General features: G+C 43.4%; 1 protein-coding gene across 3 annotated transcripts; it reads right to left on the reverse strand.

Annotated features, from left to right (window-relative positions):
* Positions 1-1978: 1978 nt before the first annotated feature.
* On the reverse strand, positions 1979-24860 carry LOC107320546 (parvalbumin, thymic). 3 transcript variants are annotated; one of them, XM_085514610.1, is made up of 5 exons: positions 24722-24860; positions 4944-5011; positions 4029-4161; positions 3649-3758; positions 1979-2363 (listed from the first exon to the last, which is right to left on the reverse strand). In XM_085514610.1, the coding sequence occupies exons 2-5, from the start codon at positions 5002-5004 to the stop codon at positions 2338-2340; spliced, it is 330 nt and encodes a 109-aa protein (XP_085370736.1). In that variant the 5' UTR covers positions 5005-5011; positions 24722-24860; the 3' UTR covers positions 1979-2337. The 3 variants fall into 3 exon arrangements, with proteins under 3 accessions (XP_085370736.1, XP_015731978.1, XP_085370735.1); XM_015876492.3 differs by lacking the exon at positions 24722-24860 and adding an exon at positions 6781-6863; XM_085514609.1 differs by lacking the exon at positions 24722-24860 and adding an exon at positions 6776-6845.
* Positions 24861-25207: the final 347 nt, after the last annotated feature.

The following is a 25207-nucleotide window of genomic DNA, read 5'->3' on the forward strand; positions in this document are numbered from 1 at the left end:
TTATGCATTAAGAGACTGTTTCAAACGTCTGTATAACCAGTAGCTGTTGGCGCCTATGTAGGTCTGTCTAGGGCCGTAATTGATAAAAGTAGGCAAGGTGAAAGGTATTGCTTTCATTTCTTAATTCTTCTGCCACATAGCAGAAAGAAATTGTTTGCTTTTGATGGAAATGATTCTCTTCTATTTCAGTTCAGTTCTAAAAATGTGAATGTTAGAGCCAGCACAAGAGTTAATAGGGACCAAACGTTGGTTTTGCTGAACTGGCTGTGAGCCCTGTTTTAAATTCTGATTTCTTATTAATGAAGTCACTGGGTGGCTTTGATAAAAATTTAAACCCATTTTGTTTCCAGAAATTACTGTATGAAATGGATTTTCTCATGAACAAAGTTCTCAGAGTTTTACATGAAGTTCCATTGTAGACAAGAATTGCCTCATTCCCAGAAGTCCTGAAGTTCTCCTGGTGGCACCAGAAGGCAGCGATGTGCAATAGTTGAACACCTCTAAAGTACCAGATAGGTCGCTCTCTACATTATGGACTTGCATTTCTTGCATTCCTCAAGAGACATTCAGGTGTGCAACAAATGAAATGTCAGGTTTGTTACTTCTTGCATTGTGTTCACTCTCTGCTTGTGAATTAGTGAGGTGAGATTTTGGTAGTTAGTGTGAATTGCTGATATCTGCATTATATCTGTATGTTGCTGCTGGCCTGGATTGCTCTGCATTTTTTTCTTCAGTGTTCAGGAAAATGAGGAAAAGGAACCAACAGAGTGTCATCATTATGCAAAACATTTCAGTGCTGTAATTAACAGCAGCTATAATTCAAGCCCAGATTTAACATCAAAGGCTTTGGGGATAGAATTAGAATTTATATTCACTATGATTCTGCCAAGGCTGCAGTGAGTCTGATTGCTGGAATTCCTCTTTTGCATGAACAGTGTTAAATCTGATGAACAGCTTTCTTACATGCCTGGGCTGGGTGAGCTGCACTCGCCTCACTTAATCACGTTGCAATTCATGGAAATGCCAACGCTGAGTGTTACATAAAGTTCCAGAAGGTTTTGTTTCTGCTCTTCTTCGAAACAGCTGCCAAATTATGTTACAATTATCACCCAGTTTCAGCAGGGAGAATTAGAATGACAAGCTACTGAGCTGGAACCAAGGCTTGGTAGATGGGAAAAGTCCCAGCTAAATGTTAGTGGGGAAATGTGTGGCGCACTCAGCCAGAAATACATAACATCTACTGAGTGTACTGAGCTCTGCATAACACCATAAGTATTGTTTGTGTTCTCCATTAATGAAAGCTGCCATCAGTGGTACTAAACCCTATGAGACACTTATCAAAGGAAAGATAAGCTCTTAGTGATTTTCATGCTTGAGTAGATCACTGATGTTATGGGTTATGTAGATAATAATTCATTGTAACAAATGAAAGAACTGAATAATAGGCATTATTTAGTCACATAAAACAGAGTTTGTACTCTGCTTCACTTTATGATAAAGGCTGTCTGTTTTTTCCTCTGAAACACCAAGATTCACAAACGTGGTAAAGAATTATTGTGTAGTAGCTATTAAGAGATAATCAGCAACATGCTCCTGATGAACAGAAAAACCTCCAGGCCCGTGGCCCGTCGTCAGGGGACTGTAACTTGGGCCGGTGTCAGAGATGGGATTAGAGCCTTCTCCTCTATCTCACAGCTTCCTTAGGTTTCATGAAAGATAAATCTTCTTGAAGGAGAGTTACATTTTAGGCCATAAACACTTTCTGATGATAGATGCTGTAACTTAATACTTCATTTTGTAAAATACCCACAAATTTATTCTATGCTTTCTTCTATGTGTCAGCTCCTCTTCCATTTTTTTTCCTCAGAGCCTCAGGTCTGGGAATGAATATTAATTATTTGTAGCTATCTTGTTAGCACTGCTTCTCCTAAAGGATCAGAGAATTAAGCAGAAATAAAACTCAGCAAAACCAGGGTACTTATGTCTTAAGAGATATTGTATTATTTAAAATCATTAAAACTGTGTGTGGCAAGTCAGCATGTTAAACATGAGGAAGGAAAACCTAAACAAAATTGGAAAAAACAGCATTTTTTATCCCATCTTCTAGCCACAATTTCAACATTATGAGTATCTGAAAATCACAAAGTGCCTTCTTTGCAATGGAAACATCTGCACACTGTGAGATTTCTCAGCAATGCTTTGTGTGAGCTTGACATATGGGGAATTGCTGATGCCTGAAACAATATAAAAATGTACAAACACATGCAGAGTGCGAAGTGCTTGTTGGACGAGGTAATTGGAAGAGTCAGTCCAAGGCTGCCTTTGGTCTAATGCTGTTTATGCCTTCACCAGAGACTGGAATTCTGTCAAGAAAGAAAAAGAGAAAGGCAGAGAATAAAAAGAGATGACAGTACTTGTAACATCTTTAGAAAAGATAGATAAAAATGTCCTAATCTCATAGCTATGGAGGGCTCCCTGTGCTATTATAACACTGCAGAGCTGTTTCTAAACTGAGATTCTGGGGGTGTAGCAGATTTTTTACTCCTTCAAAAGAGTTGGTGCAGAGAGGAGGAGAGCATCTGTAAATTCATGTTTGTAGGAAATCCTGAGCTATCTGGAACCCATTACAAACTCTGATAATAACTAACAGAGTGAATTAGCTCAAACATGCAGCTTTCTATATATTTCCAGTATGTCTTTTAAATTATTATTCAGAAGCAAAATGTTTTAATAGTGACGTAATTTCAGAATGGGAAATTCAATAGTTAAGAGCTAAGACTGGCATAATATAATGTCCTATTTGGGGCTCATAAACAGAAGCTGCAAAAGCTGCTGCTAAAGCAAATTCCTCCAACAGTGTATCTCTCTCCTCCCAAACTCTGGCTAAGATTAGCACGTGTGTCTGTTAGAGTTATTGCCACCTGTCCTAGTTCGGCTGAGACAGCCCTGTTTTCAGTGACTTCATCTCTAATACACGATGCATAATGTCCTATTTTCTTCTGCTGCAGTTTCCAGAAGAAATACCCCACCCAGTTCACATTATTCCTGAGAGATTTTCTGAAGGAATTTGATGTGGTTTCTTATAGAAGGACCATGCAGTGAAACCTGCCAACATCAGAGCACATATGTACTGCCATACAGCAGTTCTGGCCCTTAGGAGCAATATTGGCCCTGCTTTATGTTACAGGGTTACCCCCTCAGTAATGCTGAAAGGGGTCATAATTAAGTTCATGTAGGTGGAAATTGTTTAAAAGTGAAAGTGTCCTATGACCAAAAGTGCAGAGCGTCCATTGCCAAAGTGAAAATTCAGAGTGAGAAATCATTCAGAACCTTCTGAAAATGCAGCAGTCTGAGCCTATGGATCAGGTACATGCAGAAATGAACCCCAACACCATTGTTGTTAGCTGAAAGAACAGGTTCTACATTGGGCCTAAATCTGTTTTTGCTACAACAGAGACTACATAGAAATAAGGCTGTGAAAAAAAAAAAAACAACCCAAAAAAAAAGAAAGAGTATTTGTTAGTATGAAAAATACAACAGGAAGTGCTGGGATCAGTTCCCGGGATGTGTTCTCCATTTGGCTATTAAAGTGTAACTAAACGCATGCATTTTGAAGCCTGACTTGGATGAAGTTTCCAGCAGCTTTACCTTCTACTCCAATTTTTCCGTCGCCATCAGTGTCACCTGCAGCCAGGAAAGCCTTGGTCTCCGCAGAGGTGAGGACTCTGGCACTTGAAGAGAAGTTCTTCAGAAACAGCCTGGAATTGAGCAGGGCAGAGCACTGTGCTTGAGGCTGCTTTTCTGCAGTGACTTCAGCATATTACACCTCTGGTTTTCTAACTTAAACACCCCCACACACACACAAAAAGTAAGAGTTGTTTGTAACATCTGGTGAGATCCGCACAAATTCAAGGAAAATCAAAGCTTGGCATTGCTTTTTAAAAATAACACCAAGTTTTTTCTGGGACACTGGGGATGTTCAAAGGTTTCCACTCTTCAAAGAAATGCAGCAGCTGAGCAATACTTACTGAAGCTCTTCTTCTTCAATGAAGCCGCTCTTGTCCTGATCAAGGATTCCAAAAACTTTCTTGATCTGATCAGGAGTTTTGCTGGATAAGCCAACCGTGGAGAAGAAAGACTTGTAATTGAAGGAATCCTCAGCTGGAAGAGACAAAATCCTCTTACATGTTTTCCTTTCAAGTTGCTGCTACAACGCGTATTCCTTAGGAGTACACATGCCTGGTTCTGAACACCAACCTGCTCCTTTTTCTCCTGCTCCCAACTCAGCTGAGATGATTTGGTGGATACTCCCCCTGTTTAATCACTCTGTGCCTGTGCTCATACATCCTTTCATCCAGTTTGGAATTTTCTGCTACAGTGCACATCGTGCTAAATCAGGGCTCTAGCTGGCTGTGTCACATGCGGTTAATAAGTATTGAGAGGGTGCTGCTGTGCCCTACTAACAACTCTTGTAATTGTATTGTATTCATTTAGTCCTTACTTTGGTGAAGAGTTTGGTACAAAATTTTTCAGCCTTGAAGTTTCTTATGGGGTATTTGGGGAACTGCTGTGATCCTACGGGGGGGGAACTCTGAGAGAAGCAAGACTGATCATTGCTTCACAAGTAACGGGGGGATTCTGCGATCTGCAGCTCGTTCTGGCAGTCTGAAGGACAAGGGGTAACCATGGATGTCTTTGCAGGTTTGGGAATTGAGAGCCAGCTTCATGCTCACTGAAACTGTGGCTCTTACTGCCACTCTGTTTCAGGTAATGTTACCCATCAAATAACCGCCTGTAAGGCTTTCTGAATTCAAGAAGCTATGCTGTAACGTAGCTACAAAGATAGCTCACGGGGAAGGAATCTATGGGGAAAATGATAGGCATGCCATCTTAAGATTCAAAAATGATATGCATCTTCTGGCTGGAGAGAAACCATTCCTTACCCTGGCAGCTGGAGAGAGCAGATTCAATATCTTTAGCAGAAAGGATGTCAGTGATGGCCATTGTTGAACTGAAAAATAAATTAAATGTGAGCTACTTAGTCATTAAAATGACTTCTCTATCTCTTTTATGGCTCTATCTGAAGTTGCTGCAGTGACAGTACATGATAGGGGAGACATTATTCATCTAATTTTAAGGGGAGCATACTGAAGCAGATGTCTGCAGCAGGTGCTTCCACTTAAAGCTGGGTAATGAGGGAGGAATTCTGCGTGTGTGAACGTGGGGCTTCAGGAAGATCTGATGGCTGTGTTGTGCTGGGGGAGCACATCAAAAGTGTATGGAACCACAGAACTTCATGAATTTGCTGTGGGTTTTCCCAGAGGTGGGTTACTACTCAATTAAAATCAGCATATATTTACAGTACATATAAAAAGGTAGGGCCAAGTATGTCCCCTAGAGCTATATCTGGACTAAATTTAATTGGAATGATAAAAACTGTGGTGTTATTATCAGTAAATGTGGTGATCTTTATAGGAATGAAAATAATGGTGTGGAATAAATAAGAATAATTTCACTTGTTTCAAGGAAGTCTGAATCTCAAGAGTTATTTCTTCTTCTGCTTTGCTGCACCCAGTAACTGTAACAGTGCTGTAAATTTGGTCTGCTGGGGCACTACAGCATTAAAGGACCACTTTTCATGGTGGCTTTTTACAAATAAGTTCCCAATTATGCTGTGATTTTGTCATTTGTTTTGTTTTGAGTTGGTGATGATGGGTAATAAGCCAGATTTGTATCCAAATTTCAGCAGTTCAGAACGTTGATTTGCTTGGAGCAGAGCTATTGAGGCTTAATGCTCATTCCTAATAAAAGCCTGGAGGCATTTTCTTCTGATACAGCAGCATTTGACAAGAGATACTCTGTGTCAGCCACCAACAGCTGCATTAGTTCATTTGCCAAAGTAGTATATATTTCTTAAGTGAATGCTACAAGGCCCAAATTGCTGGTCGCTCCTTGCAGTGCTGCATTTAGCAGCACTGATGCATTTCTAGTTTCAGAGCACACACCAGTGCAGACTGCAGTTTAAAACTTGCTGCATTGCTATGAGATAACCTGAAGTTAATTAAGAAAGAGGAATTGAGACATAGAAAAGTTATTCTTGAAAGCCACCAGAGAACAGAAATCTCTTAACGCGAATCCCAAACCCATCCTCAGCGATATGCTGTGAGTATGGAAAGCAGCAGCAGTGAGGAGGAGGCCAAATGCTGGTAACCATTTATAGTGTACTTTGATCTGTGATCTACAGATACATAGAAGCTTTCTCCACAATGTGAAATCACTGCCTCCCCACCAGTTTGTTGTCAGCAGAGAACATTGCCAGTCTCCTTCTGAATGTCTCATAAGATGTAAGGACACAGTGGGACAAATGCATGCTGGTGGCAGTGAGCATTTCTCCAGCTAAGGCAGCTCAGTTACTTCTGTTTTGTTAGCAGTTGTTTTGTCCCAGCGACTTCTGGTGCAGAGTGTTTCTCCCTCTCAGCACTGGGCAAGGTGATCTGGAGCTCTGCCACTCACCTCCCTGCACTGACAGCATTAAAAACATGGGGGAGAGTTTAAAAAAAAATAATCTGGAAACTGCAGCATGGCCTTAATTTCTGTGCAGGGCACCGCTCTGTCTTTACCCATCCTGTGATCTGAATGGTGATTCTGTTCTATGTCATTTTGTGATAATTACACAAGCCGATATTAGAATATATATTTTAGTTAAATTGGTGCTTTCCATGTTGGGAGCATTTTTCGTTTAATTTTTTGAAAGCAGAGGATCTAATCAGTTTACCTTACCTTTGTGGTCTTCTCAACTGGATAAGGGAGCAGTCAGGCTGGGAGGAGAGCACTTGCTGTGTGTCTCCACCAGAGCTGAGCTTGCGTATATATACTTTAAGTTGTATACCATATACAGATTTTAGATTTAAGCGTCACGAAGGGGGAATGGTGTCAAGTGAACTTGCCTAACTAATCATCTTGTACTATTTTTATCTCAAGAGAATACATGATATTTGCAAACGAAACAAGATAAGTGGCCAGATACGCGTTAAGGACGGAGTTGTATTCAATTTCTTCTGATTTAAGCAGAAAATACCAACTTGTCCATCTGATGTAGGACAGAAACCAAAAACCTTTCTGATACGCTTGGTCTGAGGAGTCAGATGAAATGAAGCAGGGCTTGCTTCAGGAGGGGTGACTTTAATGAAGGTTTAAATGTGATGATGACTTGTTATCTTATCTACAGACATGACATGTGATAGAGTTTAATCGATAAACAGAAAGATTAAAGATGTCCCGTTCAAATGTTGTTTGTGTATCAAACTGCATAGTGAAAAACTAATGGCTGTATTGTCTTCAGAATGCCTTGTTTGCTGTTGTTTAGAAAAAAAACCCACAGTGAATTTGTTGCTACAGGAGGTAAAATAATGTTATCTCAATCCATGGGAACAGTTGGCTGGGGGAGGGGATTTTGTCTGGTATGTTTCCAGAGAAAAGCTTTGAATCCTGTAAGGTTCTGACATCCTGTTTGGTTGTGTCTTTATGAAGCAGAGGGGCTGTGATCTACCAGCTGTCTGTGAGACAAAAGCTGCTGAGCTCTGCGTGACGGATCCTCGCTTTTAGAACAGAGAGAAATGCTGGTAGTAGCAGGGAGCAATATGTGAGGAGTGTCTGCAGTTCTGTAACCCACGTTCTGATCTCCCGTGGGTGACTGACTTTTTTAGGTGTCTTTTTCATTGTTTGTTTTTTTTTCCCTTTTTCTCAGTGCAGTTCCTTTGTGCTCACACAGAAGGGAGCTGATCATCTCAGCCTTGTTTCACGGACTGCGCAGTGTAACTGGGTGAGGAGTCAGACTCAGATCTCATCTGTGGGTTCAGGCAGAAGAGTGAAAGACAACAAGCCACGTGGATGGCAACACGAGATGGCACTGCGGCCGGGGTGAGGGATGGCAGAGCAAGGCATCACAGCTTGAGGTGGTGGCACAGTAAGGTGTGACAGTGCAGGCTGTCTTAATGTCAGAGAGAGTATCAAAGCATCTGTGTTTTTTTGTAGAAGCTTTTCTAACTAAGATGAAAGGCGAGTCTAACCCAGCTCTGAGGACAGCCCTGACATTCACTGTGTGAGGCAGGGAGAGAGGCACAGGGGGTTTCTGTGAGAGCTCAGCCCATCCAACGCAGACAGCAGATGCAAGATGGCAAAAGCATGTGAGGAGGGGGCATTGTTTCACCTACTGCATATAAACAGCAGAAATTATTGCAACAGGGTTTTTTTTAAAGAATCTCTAGTTGGTCCTCTATCAAAATGTTTCAGCTCCAGGGATCGTTCTTGTGAGAGGAGGAACCGTTGGCCAAGGATTGCAGTGGGAGGCGGTCAGTTTTCTGAATGGGTTATTGACCACCTGGCGCTGACAAATTTCAGGAGGAATTTGGTAGATATTTAATCCTGACTCTCGTTGCCCCTGGTGACATCTGGCAGAAGGGACACAAATATCGCTTCCCCTCAAACTGTTCTAAGAAATGACTTATTCTACATGGGAAGAAAATTCCTCACCCTCGTGCACACACCACCCTTTTCTCCCCCTCCAAATCGGAAAATTGCCTACATAGTGCCAACAACTGATGTGCAGTAAGCGGGGCGTCCGGCATAAAAATTGATGGCATGATATGACCTAATGAAGCTAAGTTAAGAGGAAGGCCAAGTTCTGCTGAAACTCTTGGACTGCAGGAGTCTACAAGGGAATTTGGGCTCTGGTGTCTGTTTCAGAGAATGCATTTGATTTTAGATGCAATGGCTTCTCATTTTGCCTAGAGCTAATTCCACATATGTTAACCCCTCGCCCCCTCTCTTCCCTTTAAAAATAGCAGTGATTGCTGTTATTTCCCTTAATGCCTGTGGACTCTTGGCATTAGTTTGAACTTTTGTATGTGCTTCACATAAGGAAGCAATCCTTAAGAGCATGCTTTGTTTCCTAAGAAGCTGTGAGGACACAATTCCTTTTGTTCTCTGAAATTTCAAGGATGAAGCTTGAACGTTAAATGATTTATGGCTCTGGTCTGCTTAGCTGCGCTCAGACTCTGTTGAATTTTGGAGTCACTTTTGCAGTGAGATTGGAGGCACCTCAGAGCTGGAACATGTACACTGGCTGAAATGCACCAGGATCATGTAACTCTATTTACAACCAGCCTCCAACAAACATTTTGGTTGCAAGCTCTTTGTTAGACATTGCAAAAACATCTGTGCACTCATTTTTACTTTCTTACGTTAAATGCTGTTAGTGACTTTCCAGCTGCCATCCAGCTTGGCAGGGAAAGGATCTGGGGAATTATTAAAACATAGGGAAAAATATCCCTTTCAGATTATCAGGTTTCCACTAAGAGCAGTTTTAAACCCTGTGACTCGAGTATTTAACTTCTCTCAAGTCTCATTGGCTTCTACAGGACTCTGTAATGGAATGCTCTTCTCTTGCTTTATTTTTTTCCATTTTTGCCTTTAACCCCTCCAACACCTGAAGTTACATCTCCATGTTGAGCAGCTATAGGCCATCTGTATTGTTCTGTATTGCATCTCTTATTATTCCATGAGTGCTGAAGGGAATTGTGTGTACAGCAGAATAACAAGAATATAGTAAGCAGTTGTGAATACCCATTTTAATTGAAATAAATTGGATTTGCTGCCTTTATATAGGCTTGTGATGGTTTTCCCTGGAAGCCAATGACATGGATATCCAGGGTTGCCAGTCAAGGAATAGCAGTCACCTCATATCATGTATTTAACCTATCCTATGCGAAGAATGATGTGTGAATAGTGAAAGGGCACTATCCATTCAGCTCGTCATTTGCTTTAGGACTATGTGAGATGAAAGAAATTGTATGAATGTAATTTAGTGTAATTGCATTAGTGCATCACGCTCCTGTCATTCTAGCAACATTTCTGCTGGAGTGACATATTGCTTCAGTGAACATCTGTGGACATCTCAGAACTACCCCAGCAATGTGCTGAAAAGCACTGCAGTGTGTGCTGTGGGGGTGTGGAGGCTGTACCTGGGATACCAAATAGTGCATTTGTTTTATTTTTGCAGTTTGGTAACTACAAAAGATACATTTCCATTTAAATGTCATTCTAAAAAATGGCCAAATTGTGATGCAGAAAGAAAAAGGTGTTGTTTTTTTTTTCTGAAGAAGGAAGTTCACATAAAATAACTCCTGAGATGGCAGACTGAGCCTATTGCATCCGATGGAATCATTCATAAATGGACAAAATAGCTCAACCATCAGATTTCAGTACCTTAAAAATTACATGCAGCAAGCACCAGAAAGCTTGTAGATAAATACTGCTCTGCTTTAATTCTAAAGCAATCCACGAGTAGGATAACTGTGGGTTTGGAGGAGAAAATAAAATCTGTTCTGTGGAAGCAATCTGCTCCGGCTACATTGGAAGCAAAGATGTGTGCCTAAAACAGCTGCTCTGTTCAGTATTCGCTCTGTTGCACTCTGCTCCTGTGTGATGGTCTTCAGCTCTCAGACACGATGGGCCCTGAAGAGACGGCCTGTGGCAGGGAATGCTGCTGGTCTGTGTTTTGCACTGTGTGCTCTGTAACTGTGGCTGATAGGCACTGTAAATAGGCAGCAGGTTTTCAGATGTTATGTATGTCTGATCTGTCTGGGTGTTCTAAGCAGAGCTTACCTGGATATTCTCATCTATTACATCTATACTGTGTGTGCAGTGCATCCCAATACAAACACAGTCAACCCTCACAGTTATGTAGTTAAAGGAGCATGAACCAAGGACTGGGCCATTATTCATGCATGTGCTGCGCTCTGAAAGTAATGCCTCCTGTTTTATGATTTTGGCCAGTGTCAGAGGCAGCTGTTGGTGGGATGGCAGCAGAGGCTGAACCTTCCCACCAGCGTTCCATGACGTGCTGTTGCTGTGTGACAGATGGCAGCAGAGGGGCACTCTGACAGAATGGCGCCTGACATGGGAGTGTGGGTGGAGCAAAGGGGTGGAACTGAATTCCTCCATGTGGAAAAAATGGCCCCTATTGACATTCATCGATGCTTGTGAATGCATATGGAGGCCAAACAGTGGATGTCAGCACAGTGAGGAATGCGTTTCAGGGGTGGTGATTGGTGACTGTGCTCACCTCCGCTCGTGCAGATTTGCACAAACGTGGCATGCAGGCTCTTGTTCATCACTGGTGAGAATCCATAACTCATCGTAGTGACTGTGTTGAAAAATAGTTGTTTGTACCTGAGAATTTGATCTGTGGGTTAGTGTTGCTGTAATCTTCACATCTGCTGTCATTCCCATGGAAATAAATAGGAGGCATTACTTTTGGAGCAACCACATAGAACTGCTATTGCTGAGCCTTTGATTTTTCTGGCAGAGTTGTTTGCCAAGGATATGTATTTTTCTTAAGGCTACATATATTTGAAGAAGCCCCTAAGCACAAACTGCCGTGGAGGCGCCTCGCGGGGCTCCTGTGCACAAAGCCTGCACCCACCCCATGGACTGGGAGAGGCAGCTGAGCTCCTCCACGAGCTGAGATCAGCAGCTGGACAAAACCTGGCACTGCCCGTGTGCCTTCGTGATTCTTTGTATGGAAACCAGAGCGTGGTGAGGGGTTGCTGTGCCTTCAGGAATTGTCCTAATATGGAGTCCTCACCTCCAGGGCACACACCCAGACCAGGAGCTCAGAAGCATTCCCTCATCCCTTGTTAGACATCCCCAACAAACAGCAAAGTACTGAAAATAATTAGAATGAGAACTATAAAAAAGTGAGCTAAATTAATATGATAATTGGTACTAGAGACGTAGAGGCATCAGTTATGAAATCATTAGGTCTTTACAAACAATAATTCATTGATGTCTGACAGATAAGTGGGGTTTAATCAAATGATGCATCAATAAAATGATTCCAGTGCTTAAAGGATCAGCAGGATGAGGAGACAGAAGAGGGCATTGTTCTTCCTGGACAGGGCTGCATTTGTGCTGTAGCTCCTGGGTAACAGCGGTGTCCGGATATTGCAGTGGTTTCGAGCTTTGCTGTGTGCTGTCGAACAACACGGGCAGAAATGGTTGGTTGATTCATTCTGGGACAAACGACATTACAGTCACTGTGGATCCCATTTGCAAATTGCTGCAGCCAGCAGGCATAAACTTAATCATTTCAAATCTGCTGCTTTGAATGAAGACATGCATTTATTGCATCCTAGCAATAAATACCTATGACTGTCTTAGAACTGAATGGCCTCTGACTGAGTTGGATTATTGCACTGATGGTGCTTCACTAAAAACATACAAGGAATTGTCCTAAACTGGAAACTTAAGGAGTGAAGGGCCAAGTGAAGCTCTGGGGGCAGAGGCCTATGTCCTGCCTAGGAGCTGAGCTGTGGTTGTCCCTGGTTGCCTCTCACAGCAGAGAATGGCTCGAAAACATGCAGCAGCTGATGGTGAGTCCCTGCTGCCAGACAGGAAGGTGCACAGCTGCAGCTGCTGCTCTCAGACACAGCTCACACAGTGACATTAGAATGCACAAACAACTGAAGGGAACTCTTGATTCTTTTATGAATCTCATGATTCTGGAAGGATGTGGCTATTTCCTCTCCAACTGCTTCACCTGGATGTACCACTCAGCACTGTCCGGGTGTCAAACTCCAGAAGGTGATGCAGGAGGCGTTTTGCTGATGCTGGAGTTCTCCATGTCTGCCTGTCCTTTTCTGAGTAGAGGTGGATCAGAGCAGGTGTTAAGTGAAATATGTACTTAAATACTTTGCTGAATATGAGAAGTAAGAGTAAATTTTTGCCCAGGTAGCGTATATCCTGTACAAACATAGAAAGGTGAATGGGGCTGTTGAAGCTGCAGCTCTGGGCAGCATTTGGCATTTAAAGTTTGAGTTTAATTTCAACTACTTTTGTGCAAAATGGAACATTTCTGAAATGTGATTCTCGCGTGCAACGTGAAGCCTTTACTGAGCAGCGTTGTGGAACTGTTATCTCAGAATGCCATGGTCAGGTGATTCCTGAATACCAAATCCCTGCTTCTTCCTGAAAGCTACAGCTATATAAAGCTTTACTTCACAGCCGTGTTGAAAAATGTGTGCTAATCAGCACTGGAGATTTTCTCCATCATGTAACTTTATAATTGATGGTGTCATCAACAGTGGAGACAGTCATTTAAATTATGAATGCTTCTGGTTATAAATGATGGAATTTTTTTGGCGTAAGAATGGGAGTGTGTGCATTATTAGAAGTGATAGAAGAATCCAAGTAATGCTTTGGGGAAAAAGGACAAAATTAAACATGATGTAAAGTTCATGAATATTTGGGTAACCAAGCATATTTTTCTATTAAGTAATGTAGTCATTACAAAACAGATAGAGGAGCATCCACTGAATAACACTGGAAAGTTTTTCTAAGCCTTGTTGGAGTTGGTTGAATTGAAACACCTGTAAGTAATTACATCAGGGCCTTTATGGAAGCAGGAGGCTGAAACCAGCAGCTTCAGCTTTCTCAAGCTGCTGTTTGGACAGAGAAGGTCCAGAGAGCTTTCTGATGAGCAATGATGGATCGGGGAGGGGAGGGGGGGGGGGGGGGATCTTCTGTGTAGGGGTGACCAGCCAAGCCTGAATGTTGTCTGTAGTCAGCTTTAGCTGCAGCACACACTCCTATTTAGACCTCAGGTCTGGCTGGTATGGAGCTAAGTGCTGTAAAAGAGACAAAAACATGGGAACTCACCTGCTGCTGGTATGGCCTGCAGATTGCCTTCTGAAAGGAGGATTTTGTTTGGGTGAGTGGAATGAGATGGCACTCAGTTTTAAAACTAGATCTCATGGGCAGATAATTGAGCATCCTTTTGTTGTATCCTACTGCCAGTCCTTCTGCAAGCCCCTGGAGTTTGCCAAGAAAAACTGTGTAAACAATGTCACGTGCAAAAACATCAAGACAACTATTAGAGAAGCGAAAGCAATCAGTAGCATGAAAAATAAGAACCTCATCTTTAGAGGCTGAAATGTTGCAGCTCCCTTTCCACTCTTGATTTTACGCTATTCTGTTGGGGTAAATATTCACCAGCCCCTTGAGGAATGCACCCTGGAGCATCCCCTGCCTGCGGGGTGAGGCTGTGGCATTCCCTTGGGATCTCAGCTGTGGCCATAAGGCCAGGCAAGGCGTGCAGCTCAGCAGCCATCTCAACACAGCCTGGCTCAGCTGTGCTGGGGCCTCCAGAAGGACAAGTGGCCCCAGATCTCTTCTGAGATACTGTCTTGTTGCATGTAACTGAAGAGAGTTATTTACTTTACATAAAGTAGCCTGGGTGAGACCTGTCAAAATAGAGCAGCATTTCACTTCCCCAGAGCAACCTCGTGCTGTGTACTTCACAGTGCAGGCAGTTGCTACAGCAGCTTTACAGCCTGCTGCAGGCAGTAGGAGTATGAGTACATAGCCCGGCGTGCTTGTTTGGAATACATGGGCTTAATGTATGAACTGAGCTGATGAGTTACCAAACTGGGTATGCTGAACACGTGTGGAGCAGATGGAAGAGATTAAAAAACCATAGAACTGGAGATGAGAAATGCTGCTACAATGGCAGTGGCGAACATGAGATTTGCAGATACGTGTATCTCTTTTTGACTGCTTTGAAGGGCGCTAGGGTGAAAAAGGCTTAACAAAGGAAAATTATTGTTAACTCCAATTAGAATCAAATTAATTTGACTCAAACAATGCTTTGTTTGTTTCTCTGTATGGTAAACAGGTAAACAGGCTTTTTTTCTGGTAAGAGCAAACCAGTATGTTTAACTCCACCACTTCATTTCAGACCATTTTAAGTTGTCTGATGAATTTGATAATTCAGCTTGTCCTCTGCTGTTCCAGCTACCAAGGAAATTCCAGATGGGATCTGCAGATCAGATATCCTGTCTCAGCTGACCCCAAATCCTCACGATGCTTTTAGCACCATTCTTAGGAGAACCATGCGGGCGCTGTGGCTGGCAACACTTGTTTACCTGATGGCATCAGTCTTAGAAACCTCATATCTAAAGGAGAACTTTTTGCTGTAATTTGAAGTAATTTATTATTAGCATGGAATTAAGTAGAAAATAAACTTAATGGATCCTTCTTGTTTTGGAGAAATCCTCCACACCGAAACTCTAAGTGAAAACAAGAAATCCTTCTAGGGCTTCTAATGGCTCTTTCAGAACAGCAGTCCTTGGGGCCAGGCCTCACACTGGACGTCCTGCTGGGACACCTGCCTGCTCAGCATGTCCTGGGGCAAAGAGCCGTGCTGAAAAAGACCAGGAATAGGACTGCAGCCCCAGCGCTGTCTAAAAGGACGGGATCTGAGCTAGACAGACGTAGTTCACATTAGGATTGTGCGTATGGAGCCCCGACAGCATGGAAGATTGCAGACTGGTCAGTGTGGATAAAGCTGATGGATGCTTTCTAGTGCAGTGGGAGTTTAGGGCCCTGTTTAACAAAAACACTGGGCTCTGTTTGGTAGCACACTGCCATCACAGCCTCGGGGCTTCCAGTCCTCTCTGGCTTCTCCTGTTGGTTGCTCCCCACAGACTGGTTTCAGTTTCTGTGTGTTGTGCTGGTCAGGAAGGCTTGGAGCTGAACAAGCTGAAGATGCTTTCTTTAAACACAGCCGGTTTTTCAGTGTCAGGGACCTGGTCTGTTGTCTCTGAAGTGTAGTCAAAAACACAGCACTGTATTTCTGTTCTGTTCTTATGGGTGAAAATGTGACAAGCTGAGGAGCAGCAACATTTTCTGATGGCAACTGGAGCACATCTCTGCGGCTGCTTTTGCCTTTATGTCAAGACTGCCGGAGTTCAGTTTTCAGAAGAGCTGTGTGTTGGATGCTGGAAGTAAGGCTGGAAACACCACAGTGAAAATGGTGGCATGCTGCAAATCCCAGTCAAAGAGACTCTGCCAGCACCAAAAATCAGACCCACTCCCCCAACAAATGTAATGCCACGTCTGTATTTAGTCTGCCTCTAAGTATGTGCAATGAATACCCTAACATCCACTTCTTTGGGCTGTATGTGATAGGAATTTCTCCCTGGTGGTAGCAGCTATTTCTGTTCTGAGGAATGCTGAGCACTTTCCAGATCTTGCTGAGGTACTTTGCACCATCTGACATTTCTTCAGGCAGTGGTTGCTCAGTGCTGGATTTGATGGCAAACTCTGCAGTTGTGAAGTTAAAGGAAACAAGAGAACTTCTCTTTTAAAGTCGGTAACACCTGGGAAGGGTTTTGTCCTGTGCAGAAAGGGGCAGAACTCTGGGTCTGTGGTAGCTGTGTCAGACCTCTGTCATGTTTTGTCCTTATGGCTTCCTAAGAATGGGACAGTCTGAGAACTACACTTCATAGCAGCTGACAATAAATACCTTTAGCCTGCATTAATGAGTCCCTTTCACTGAAATAATTCTTGTGGGCAAATGAATGTAGTTCAGTTCTCCCTGCTCCTCACCCGGGTATCCCCGCAGTATCCCCGTGTGCTGCCCTTCGTGCCCAGGCCTGTGGGGCGCAGTGAAGGCCGCTTTGCCTGGTAAGAGCTGAACGTAGCTCTCATCTCATAGAGGATGCTGCTGTCACTCCTTCATTCTGTGCTGTACGGTTCATCTTGGGTTGAGGGGTGAAATAAACATTGTTGTGGAGAGCAAAGAAACCGTGCAAATATATTTTTATATTTCTAATTTTGTCTTTGGGTGTTGAATTGCCCTGGGTTGAGTTGCATAATGATAAGTAAAGCAACTGGACACAATCCAGTGCAAAGTGATGCATGAAACCAGCACTTTTCCCCCCTAGCGTGTGAAAATTAGTATCAGCAAGAAACAGATAGTCTAATTTATACATAGCTGGAGATCTGCCTGCATTTTGACACCTGCATTCTTTCAAAATGAATCATTCTTCAATGCAGACACAAGATCCCCAGCTTAGGGGAGCTAAGAGGCGACATGCTGACACTGGGTACGCTAACGCTCCATCTTCACCACCTCCTGTGTACTCGTGTGACCCTCAGAGGTGACGAGCAGAGAGGAGCCCTGCTCACGGCTGTGCTTAGAGCTGTACTTAGAGTGGTTGTTCTGCAGTGTGACAGCACTGCGCTGTACTCTGTAAATCCACACTGCAGCCAGGGTTGGATCTGAGGCTTTGTAATGTCTCACCACAAACCCATATGCTCAGCTCCTTACTGCTGCTAGTTGAGCTTCATGGAGTGGCCTGGCTTGCTGTGCTCTTCAATCACTTGTTGTCCAAGAAGGAATGGGCCTGCCATGGATAGATCCTAATGTCCATTGAATGCACAGCAAGCCTTTGTGAGAATGCTGGGATTTATTAATTGCATTGGTTACTTTGTTTAACAAGAGGAAACTGACCAACTGGTGAATGATCATGGGTATGGATGTGCATCTCTGTGATCTCTGGAGGTCATTTAAAGACTCAGAGCTTGTTCCCAAGTGATCAAAGCATCAGGGTGGGGTCTAATGTCTTCCAGCTTTCCATAGCATGTGCGGTACCTCTCTTTAGGATGAGGCATAGTTTAATGTATTCTGCTGCTGCAGCAAAGTGTGGAGTATTCTGCTCCCAGGGTGGTCAAAGGATGCTGTGTTGGTTAATCATTGCTGGAGCAGCAGAGGCATCAGGCTGGCAATTAACTGGTCTAACTAAAACTGACAAGGAAGGATAAATACAGTTTCCTCCAGGGCAGCTGAAACATTCAGCAATGGCTTAAAGCTGTTCCACCAGGGCCAGTGGGCACGGAGCCAGAGGAGGCTTTTGAATGGCTCTGATGTTGCTGCGATGCTCCCGAGCAATGGCAGTGGATTTTTACATTATCCCAAGCATACACCTTGCACTCCTTACACTTCTGAGCTATGTAAACAGGCAACCACCAGGGAAGTGGTCTTTGTGAAGGATGCGGCCACTGTGTGTGAATTCATTGAATTCTACACCCACTTGGCAGCCAGGCCGTGTAGATTAGATTATTTCTGGAGTCTTCTGTGATCGTGGAGCGGGCAGGATTTGCCCGAAGAGAAAATGTCTCAATAACAGAATGAGAGAGTGAATCGTATTGCTTCAAGGTTGTTCCTGGAAGAACAGAAGGGGTAATGCAGTAATCAAATTATGACGAGTTATTAAGGAGAAAGGCAGGGGGGCGGTTTTGAGCTGGGTGTGTAAAAAATGAAGCAATTCTTAATCATAACCAGCCTCGATGCAGCCGGCATCGCCCCATAGGACTCACGCAGCTCCAGCGGCCGCTCGCTGCCCGGCTGCCGCCCCGCCCGGACGAGGCCCAGCAGCGCCACCTGGCGGCTGAGAGCTGCGTGGGGCTCCCGCAGCAGCGCGGCCCGGCGGGTTGGCGTCGGCTTCTGCTGTGTTTGTGCCAGCCGTGCTGATAAGCCACAGCCTTAAATATGTAAAAAAACATGCTGCTGTTACTGGTACTATTCCTGCAATGTCTGATAGGTCTGAGGTACCTGCAGGCACACAGGTAAGGGTTGTGTTTGGCCAGGCAATGTACAGTGGGATAAGAGCTGGGGAACAAATAGAGCAAACAATTGCTTTGTTTCCTGTTGTGAGCCTGTTGGTTAACTATATTGGCGTACTGAAGTAGAGTGAAGAGACCATGTTTTTAGAGAAAAGCATTTCTGCATCCTCCAGAAGTGCAGAGGATCATTTTGGAAGGTGGAGAATTTGTGTCCTTGAACTTACACAGCGTCCCAGTGCGAGTTCTTTATCACAGTGTGCCTTGATAAAACAGGAACCAAGTAAGTTTAGATTGTAGACTGGAAAGCTGATGCTGAATAGAATGGTTAGAGGGCAAAGAGTATTTGAGAAGAACTTAATATGTAATCCAACTTTCCCAAGCCCTCTGTTACAATGTAGGCTCCTCGGCTTTGTGCTCTGTAAAAGATTATGCCGCATTGTGAACTTTTTCCTTAGTGTTGGGTCTCCACACACTGCTGATCAGAGAGCAGCAGTCAGATCTCATGTTCATGTTAACCTTTAACAGGGCTCTGTTTTGTTGCTGTTTATCCCCAAATCTGCTCATAAAGGACACACACATTGCTGCTTTGCTGTCCTGCCGATCAAACTGTGCTCTTTTGCTCTCTCCCTCAGTCTGATGCTCCATTCCTGTACTTGTTCTAGCCGCCATCTGCGCTGATTTCAGTTCATTTTTTTCAACAAGTTTTTCAATTGTATAAATATTTCACAGAAAATCTTATCCATGTCCAGTGTAAAAGCACCAATAGTTCCTTCTCTGCTAAAAATCTCACCTAACCCATCTTCGTGTCGTCTCTTTCCCCTGCTGTGCCGTGTTGGCAGCTCTGGTTCCCTGACAGTTTCTCTCACTCAGATGACACTCCGATCTCTTTCCTTCTCTGTTGCTTCCAGCTGGTGAATCCCAAGAACATGACTTTGCAGTTCACATTATTGAATTTCTATCACTACAGTCAAGAAGGTCATCTAATTCCAACACGATGATCTGGTGCTCCTCACTATGGGCAGTACCTCCCAGCTCTGCTTCATCTGCACATTTTTTGAGGCTGGGCCTGGTCGTTCCTGGGTAATGGAGGCGCAGCTTCCACGGCACGGCTCCAAAGGCTCATTCCTGGGGAAATCCATCAGGATTGCTCTGTTCTTCTAATTCCTTGTTTGTTATAACCTCTGTCTTTGTTCACATTGCTTTTATATGAATCCCCATTGCTTCTACTTCCAGTGATGTGTGTCACTGTCTCAAATGCAATAGACCAAGTTTGCTGCGTTAATCAGTCCAAAACAGATGATTAACTAACACAAAATACACCAGCTTTAGTCTGCCATCCCCCACGTTGCTGAGCCACATATTTTTCCTCACATTCTGTTTCCCTCACTGCAATTCATCATGCTTTCTTTCAGCCTTTGCTCATAGTATTGTACTGAATTTTAAACGATACTTTATAGGATATAGACTTTATATTTACTATATTCAAGCCGTAAGTAAATTTTCATTTACATTTACACAAAACTTGCTACTTTACTTTGCTTGTATGGACCAGTTCACTCAGTATGCTAGGGAAATGAATATATGGATTCCTTGATGTTTTTCCCATTAAGAAATAGTTTTGTTTCTCATAAGTTACTGTTATTTCTGTTTCCTTTGCATATCATTCCATCTGTCATCAGCCTTGCGCAAATCAAATTGAAGATCCTCCTTATTCACTCTGATACAACACCAGCTCCTGATAGTTGATGTATTATTAGAGAAATTCATCTTTCACCATGCTCATATGGAGCTTTGACATCACTGGTGACATTCATTTTTTTGCTTTATGTCCAGGAAATCAAAGTCTTCAATTAAAAAAGGAATTGCATTTAGTGTTTTCCCATGTTTTTACATCCCTTGTAATTTATATCAGCCTGCAGCTGAATGCTTTGCTCAGTCCAAGACGTTTGCTTATAGTCATTTGATAATGCAGCTGCCTGCCCACGCACCCTGACTCCATTGCTCCGTAGGTCCCCATTGAACCCAGGGTTATTGGAGAGAAGCATTCGTACAAAGTTCAAGCACAGAAGCACTGCTTTCCCTGCTTCTCAAACTATTCCCCCATGGTTGTCATGCCTTCAGTTTTCTTCCTGGCATCCAGAGCCAACACAAATAGGTAGGGCACTTCTATGGAGAGAACTATTTGAGCTAACCTGTGTTATTTATTCTCTGCTTCTTCAGGGAAATGATTTTAGTCATGTCACGAAGGTATTCGCTGAGGTGAAGGATTTCAGCATGGGCAGGGAGATGTGTGCTGGCAGTCAGGGCTACCTGGGATTGCCTGGTGGCAGTGAGCACAGCACTGAGCAGGGTGCAGAGTGCTGGGAAGTGACGTGGAGGTACTTTTCACTGCAGTCCCAGCTGCTGCTCATGGGCGCAGCTCCGGGCGGAGCTGAGTGATGTAAAGCATTTTTCAGATGTTTACACTGTGAAGAATTGCGGTGGTAGGGCCAAGAGCAACTGCTTTCACAAAGTACATATCTAAGAGTTGGGCAATAGCTGAGGGCACTGAGCGCTGAAGCTGGAGCCTGCAGGGGAACTGTGGCACTGAGTGGAAGGAGATACTCTTCTCTCTGGAGTTAGGATGAGGCTTCTGTGCAGTTCAAGTAATGCTTCCCCTTTCAACCATTACACAGTGCTTAATTTTTCAGAGATGTGAAATTAAATTAGAAAGGGGGGGAGCAGCAAAAAAATCTACGAATTGGAGAAGGAGTAATAATTTTGTGTCTGACTCATCTTCAACTATTCCGTCAGATCAGAAATAGCTCAGCTCCTCTCCTAAGCTAAGAGTCGACAACAGCAGCCCAGCAGTTTCAGCCTTACAGTTTAGCTGCTCTGCTCAGGAACTCGGCATTCCTCGTGTAGCAAGAACAGCCTTCTGTAGCTGCAGTGTTACTCAAATACCAGGGCCCTCCTTCCCGTGAGCTGACAGCGCTCTGCCTATGTTTCACTACTGCAATTCTCATTCCTTCCCTTGAAGTATATTGCAGAAATGATTGGCACTTGTGTAGCACATTGTATCTGCAGAAGATACAGGCTTTAACTAGTAGGTCTCAGAACGTATTAGAGGTCATTTCTCAATAGTAAGGGTAGAAACAGCAAGTTTAGTATTGGGCTGTGTTGCTGATATTCCTGTGGTTGCATATTTGTTTGCTGAAAGCTGTATTGTAATGTGAATTGTATGCCAACAAAAATACGGAATCGTTTGTCTTGGTTACAGAACCAAAGCTGCACAATCTAGATCTCAATTTCCCTAATGTCTGTTTTATTTATTTAAAGCATTAGTTTTGACCTAGATCCAGTCCTCATTTCTGAAAGCTACCGAAGTTATGTCTTGCAGCAGTTTTCTTCCAAAGGTATTTAGTGTATATGTATATAAAACTAAGAATTTCAGCCTCTTACTGCATAAACTAGATTGTAGTTCCAAGAAGAGTCGTTGCTTCTACTTAAAGATATGCACAGGGTGTTTCAGGCAGGAAAAAAAGTCTGCTCAATACATATTTCTTGTTAGCTGCTTTAACTCCACTTATCTGGTTTACAAACATCATTGTCAGGGGAACTGATCGCATCAGAGTCAGCAGAGGGAAAAATCAAGAAAGAATTCTGCTCACAACAAATTAAGCTTTAATACAGCAGAGTTGTCATTTTGTGTATCAAAGGTTGCTGATAGTTGTGGTGCTGGGAATAGCCGGAGGACTCCTTAATGCAGCCATGGTCATCTTTCTGACAGAAACTCTGTTCCCCAAATTCAGTGTGAGCTCTTCCTTAGGTTCTTGTCTCATTCCCACACCATGCTTATTTCTCCCTTAGTGTGCTTCCTGTCTCATTTCTGCTGTGAACTCATTTTTCAGCATCTACAGAGCTGTATAATAAATGATGAGCAAGACTGAAAGAAGTCTGAAGTGTCTGCAAGTTACAGCTTATTTTCCTGTCTCCCATAGTAATAGTTTGAGAATGCAGGTTTCCTCCGCTACATTATGTCCTTGCATAAATAGGGTCATACCGTGCTGTTATACACAGCCTCAATACAAGGTAGATTCCTAATTTCTACGTGCTGTAGATACGTTTTCAAGATGCTGGAGAATAAGCCCCAAATGAGTGTATTTCTTCCCAGTAATCTCTGTAATACCAGCACAGCCCTTGGGGACTCAGCCTTCGTTCTGTGGATGGCCAGAACTGCTAATGAATTCTGCAGCCATGAAAGGACTTGCAGAATCAAATTGTTCTGCTTGGCAGCTTAAAGGTGTTACAGAATTTGTAGTACCAACGGAGATGTAGTACCAAAGGAGGATTTTACATGCTGTTTTTTTCTGCGAGCAGGCAGAAGTCTGAGTTTGTAAGTGATTGCACCCAGTGTGAGAGTCTTCCATTTCCAGAGTGGTGTCAATAAACATGACTACAAATGCCAGCTGTTCCCAGCATTTCTTGGGCCATAGGATACATTGGGCTCAAAAATGCACACATAAAATGCACAATCAGTTGTGTATTGTAATTTGCAGTTCCCACAAGTGCATGTGCTAATTGCTTGTTATGCAGTAGCAGTACATTCAGAAAACTTCCATTTCTGTTGTCCACTAGTTTTCAGTGTACAACTAATGTATTGGTGCTCTGAACTTAATGAGTGTTCTTTCTTTATGTGAATGATATTCTTGTGATCATATACAGCAGTACACAGCTCTGCTTAAAGAAAGCAAATATCCAGAGCCACCTGGAGATGTACTTAAATTTCTTAGTGGTGGACAGAGCAGTATTTCAGACAAGGACTGGCACAACAGAGCAGAAAAGAAGCTAGAGAAATATGGGAAGCAGAATCCACTGGTGAGCTATTTGGAGACTAACCCAAGCCACAGCAGAGCTCCTGTGCTCAAAGTTCACCCTAACTGCAGGAACTGCAGTCGACACAAATTGAGTCATCTGTGTAAGAGGCCGAATGGTGCCTGTGGAGGTTTAGCTGAGCTTTTGCTGGCACCCTTGTGGTCTTCATGGGTCATTGGTAGGTGACTGCTGAGCACAAGTGAGCTCTGCCTTTCAGTGTCCATCTTGATGTTGTAGAGACCTTTCTTCTCCCCTTTCCCTGCTACCAGCCTTCCTTTACAGGGTAAGGCTCCCAGTGGAAGAGACCAGGAACCCTCACTGTGGGTATTTCCTCCTCCTCATTGGGTCAGCAAGGGCAGGGAATATAGGTCAGCGTGGAGAACTGTGAGAGGCTGCTGCAAGGTTTGTGTTTGCCAGCTGGAGCTAAGCACGCTGCAGCAAGGATGTGTACACACTCATTCCCAGTGGTAGGACCAGCTAATTGTTTGACACTGTCAATGAAAAGGAAAGATCCTGAACTGTTGTGATCTCCTACAACTGTAATCAAACATCAGGCAGTGGAAAAACCAGATCTGACCCACTGATGTTTCAGCTTATGTATGAAGAGCAGTGGGAGATGTTGATGCAAGGAGGGAGAATTTGCAGTGTGGAGGAATGTGATGAGTTGTATTAATGTGCTTGATAAAAATACCATTTTGTTACCTACACTGAGTGATTCAGCATTTTTGAGACATGTCTTTGACTAAAATGAATGTGTGTAGAGGCTTGTATGAGGCGGGATGCAGATTGCATTTGGGTCAGATTAAGATGAATAAACTGTAAAATGGAACCAACTCAAAGCTATTAGCGATAATCTTTTCTTCTGAAAAAACAGCTCAGCACTAAACAGAGCAGGTGTGAGCCATGGTTAATCCTTGACCCCTGGGAAATGGTGATGTTCTGTTGTCTTTCTACTCCAGATGCCAGGCTCTCTGAGTTCCTAATTGAGAGCACCAGCTTGAGCACCTGGGCTGCATCACAAGGAAAGAAGCTCTGTTAGCTGCCGCCTCCTGTAATATCCTGCTGTAGGCAACACCTGGGGTATGGTTTTATAAATAGATAACCTGAGCTGTGCTCACACAAGGTTAATGCAGAAGTTGTAGGCTTGCTGGGCAGTGTTCCAGCCGTGTGCTGGTGCTACACGCTCACAACACAGAATCAAATCATGGTCGATGTGCTCAGTGTTTATCTGGTTCAGGATGTTATAGAAAGGTGGTTTTCCTGATGTGTGAAATTCCTCATCTGCTCCTGTGTTAAAAGGAGGCTTCAGGCGGATCTGACTGTAACATTTGCTGATGTCTTGGAGCACATACTAAATCTGCTGTATTCTAAACACACAGAGATGCTCAGGATTACTTACATCTGGCAGTGTATGCTTAGAGAAGAATTAACATTGTAGCAAGGGCTCTGGGAACTGTTTTCTCATGTAGTTCCATCTCTTCTGATGGTTCTTCTCAGTTTACGTTGGGATTTACTGCAATGAAGGAGGACACTCTTTGGGCATTGTGTACAGCACTGAAAAGAAAAGAAGCAATTCCCCTTAAATGTTGAGTGGCTTTGGATCTTTAGGTTGAATTTTCCTCATATCCTGGAAGGCAGCATTGGTTAGAATAAAGCAGCACTGCCTGCTTGTTTGAGTCATCTCAGACAGGTGGAGTTGCTGAGCGGCTTCCACAGCTATTGCCATTATGAAAGTACTGCATGGAGAAAGGCTGACTTGAAGCCTTGTTTGATCTGCTGTGTTTTACTTTGTCTGTCTGTGAAAAGATTCTCTCTGTTTGGCTTTTTTCTTTGACTCATAGGAGGTTAGTTAGATCAGTGCTGCAGTAGGCACTCATTTGGCTAA

The sequence above is a fragment of the Coturnix japonica genome, chromosome 13 (genome assembly GCF_054131305.1).
Source record: "Coturnix japonica strain WE chromosome 13, WE-NBRP24, whole genome shotgun sequence".
NCBI classification, from domain to species: Eukaryota; Metazoa; Chordata; class Aves; order Galliformes; family Phasianidae; genus Coturnix; species Coturnix japonica.

Excerpts from the sequence above, each read along its gene's own strand:
- LOC107320546 (XM_085514610.1), bottom strand. The coding sequence starts at position 5,004 with ATGGCCATCACTGACATCCTTTCTGCTAAAGATATTGAATCTGCTCTC. Across the intron at positions 4,162-4,943 it reads TGCTCTCTCCAGCTGCCAGG|CTGAGGATTCCTTCAATTAC; the intron begins GTAAGGAATGGT and ends TGTCTCTTCCAG. Across the intron at positions 3,759-4,028 it reads ATTGAAGAAGAAGAGCTTCA|GCTGTTTCTGAAGAACTTCT; the intron begins GTAAGTATTGCT and ends GCTCAATTCCAG.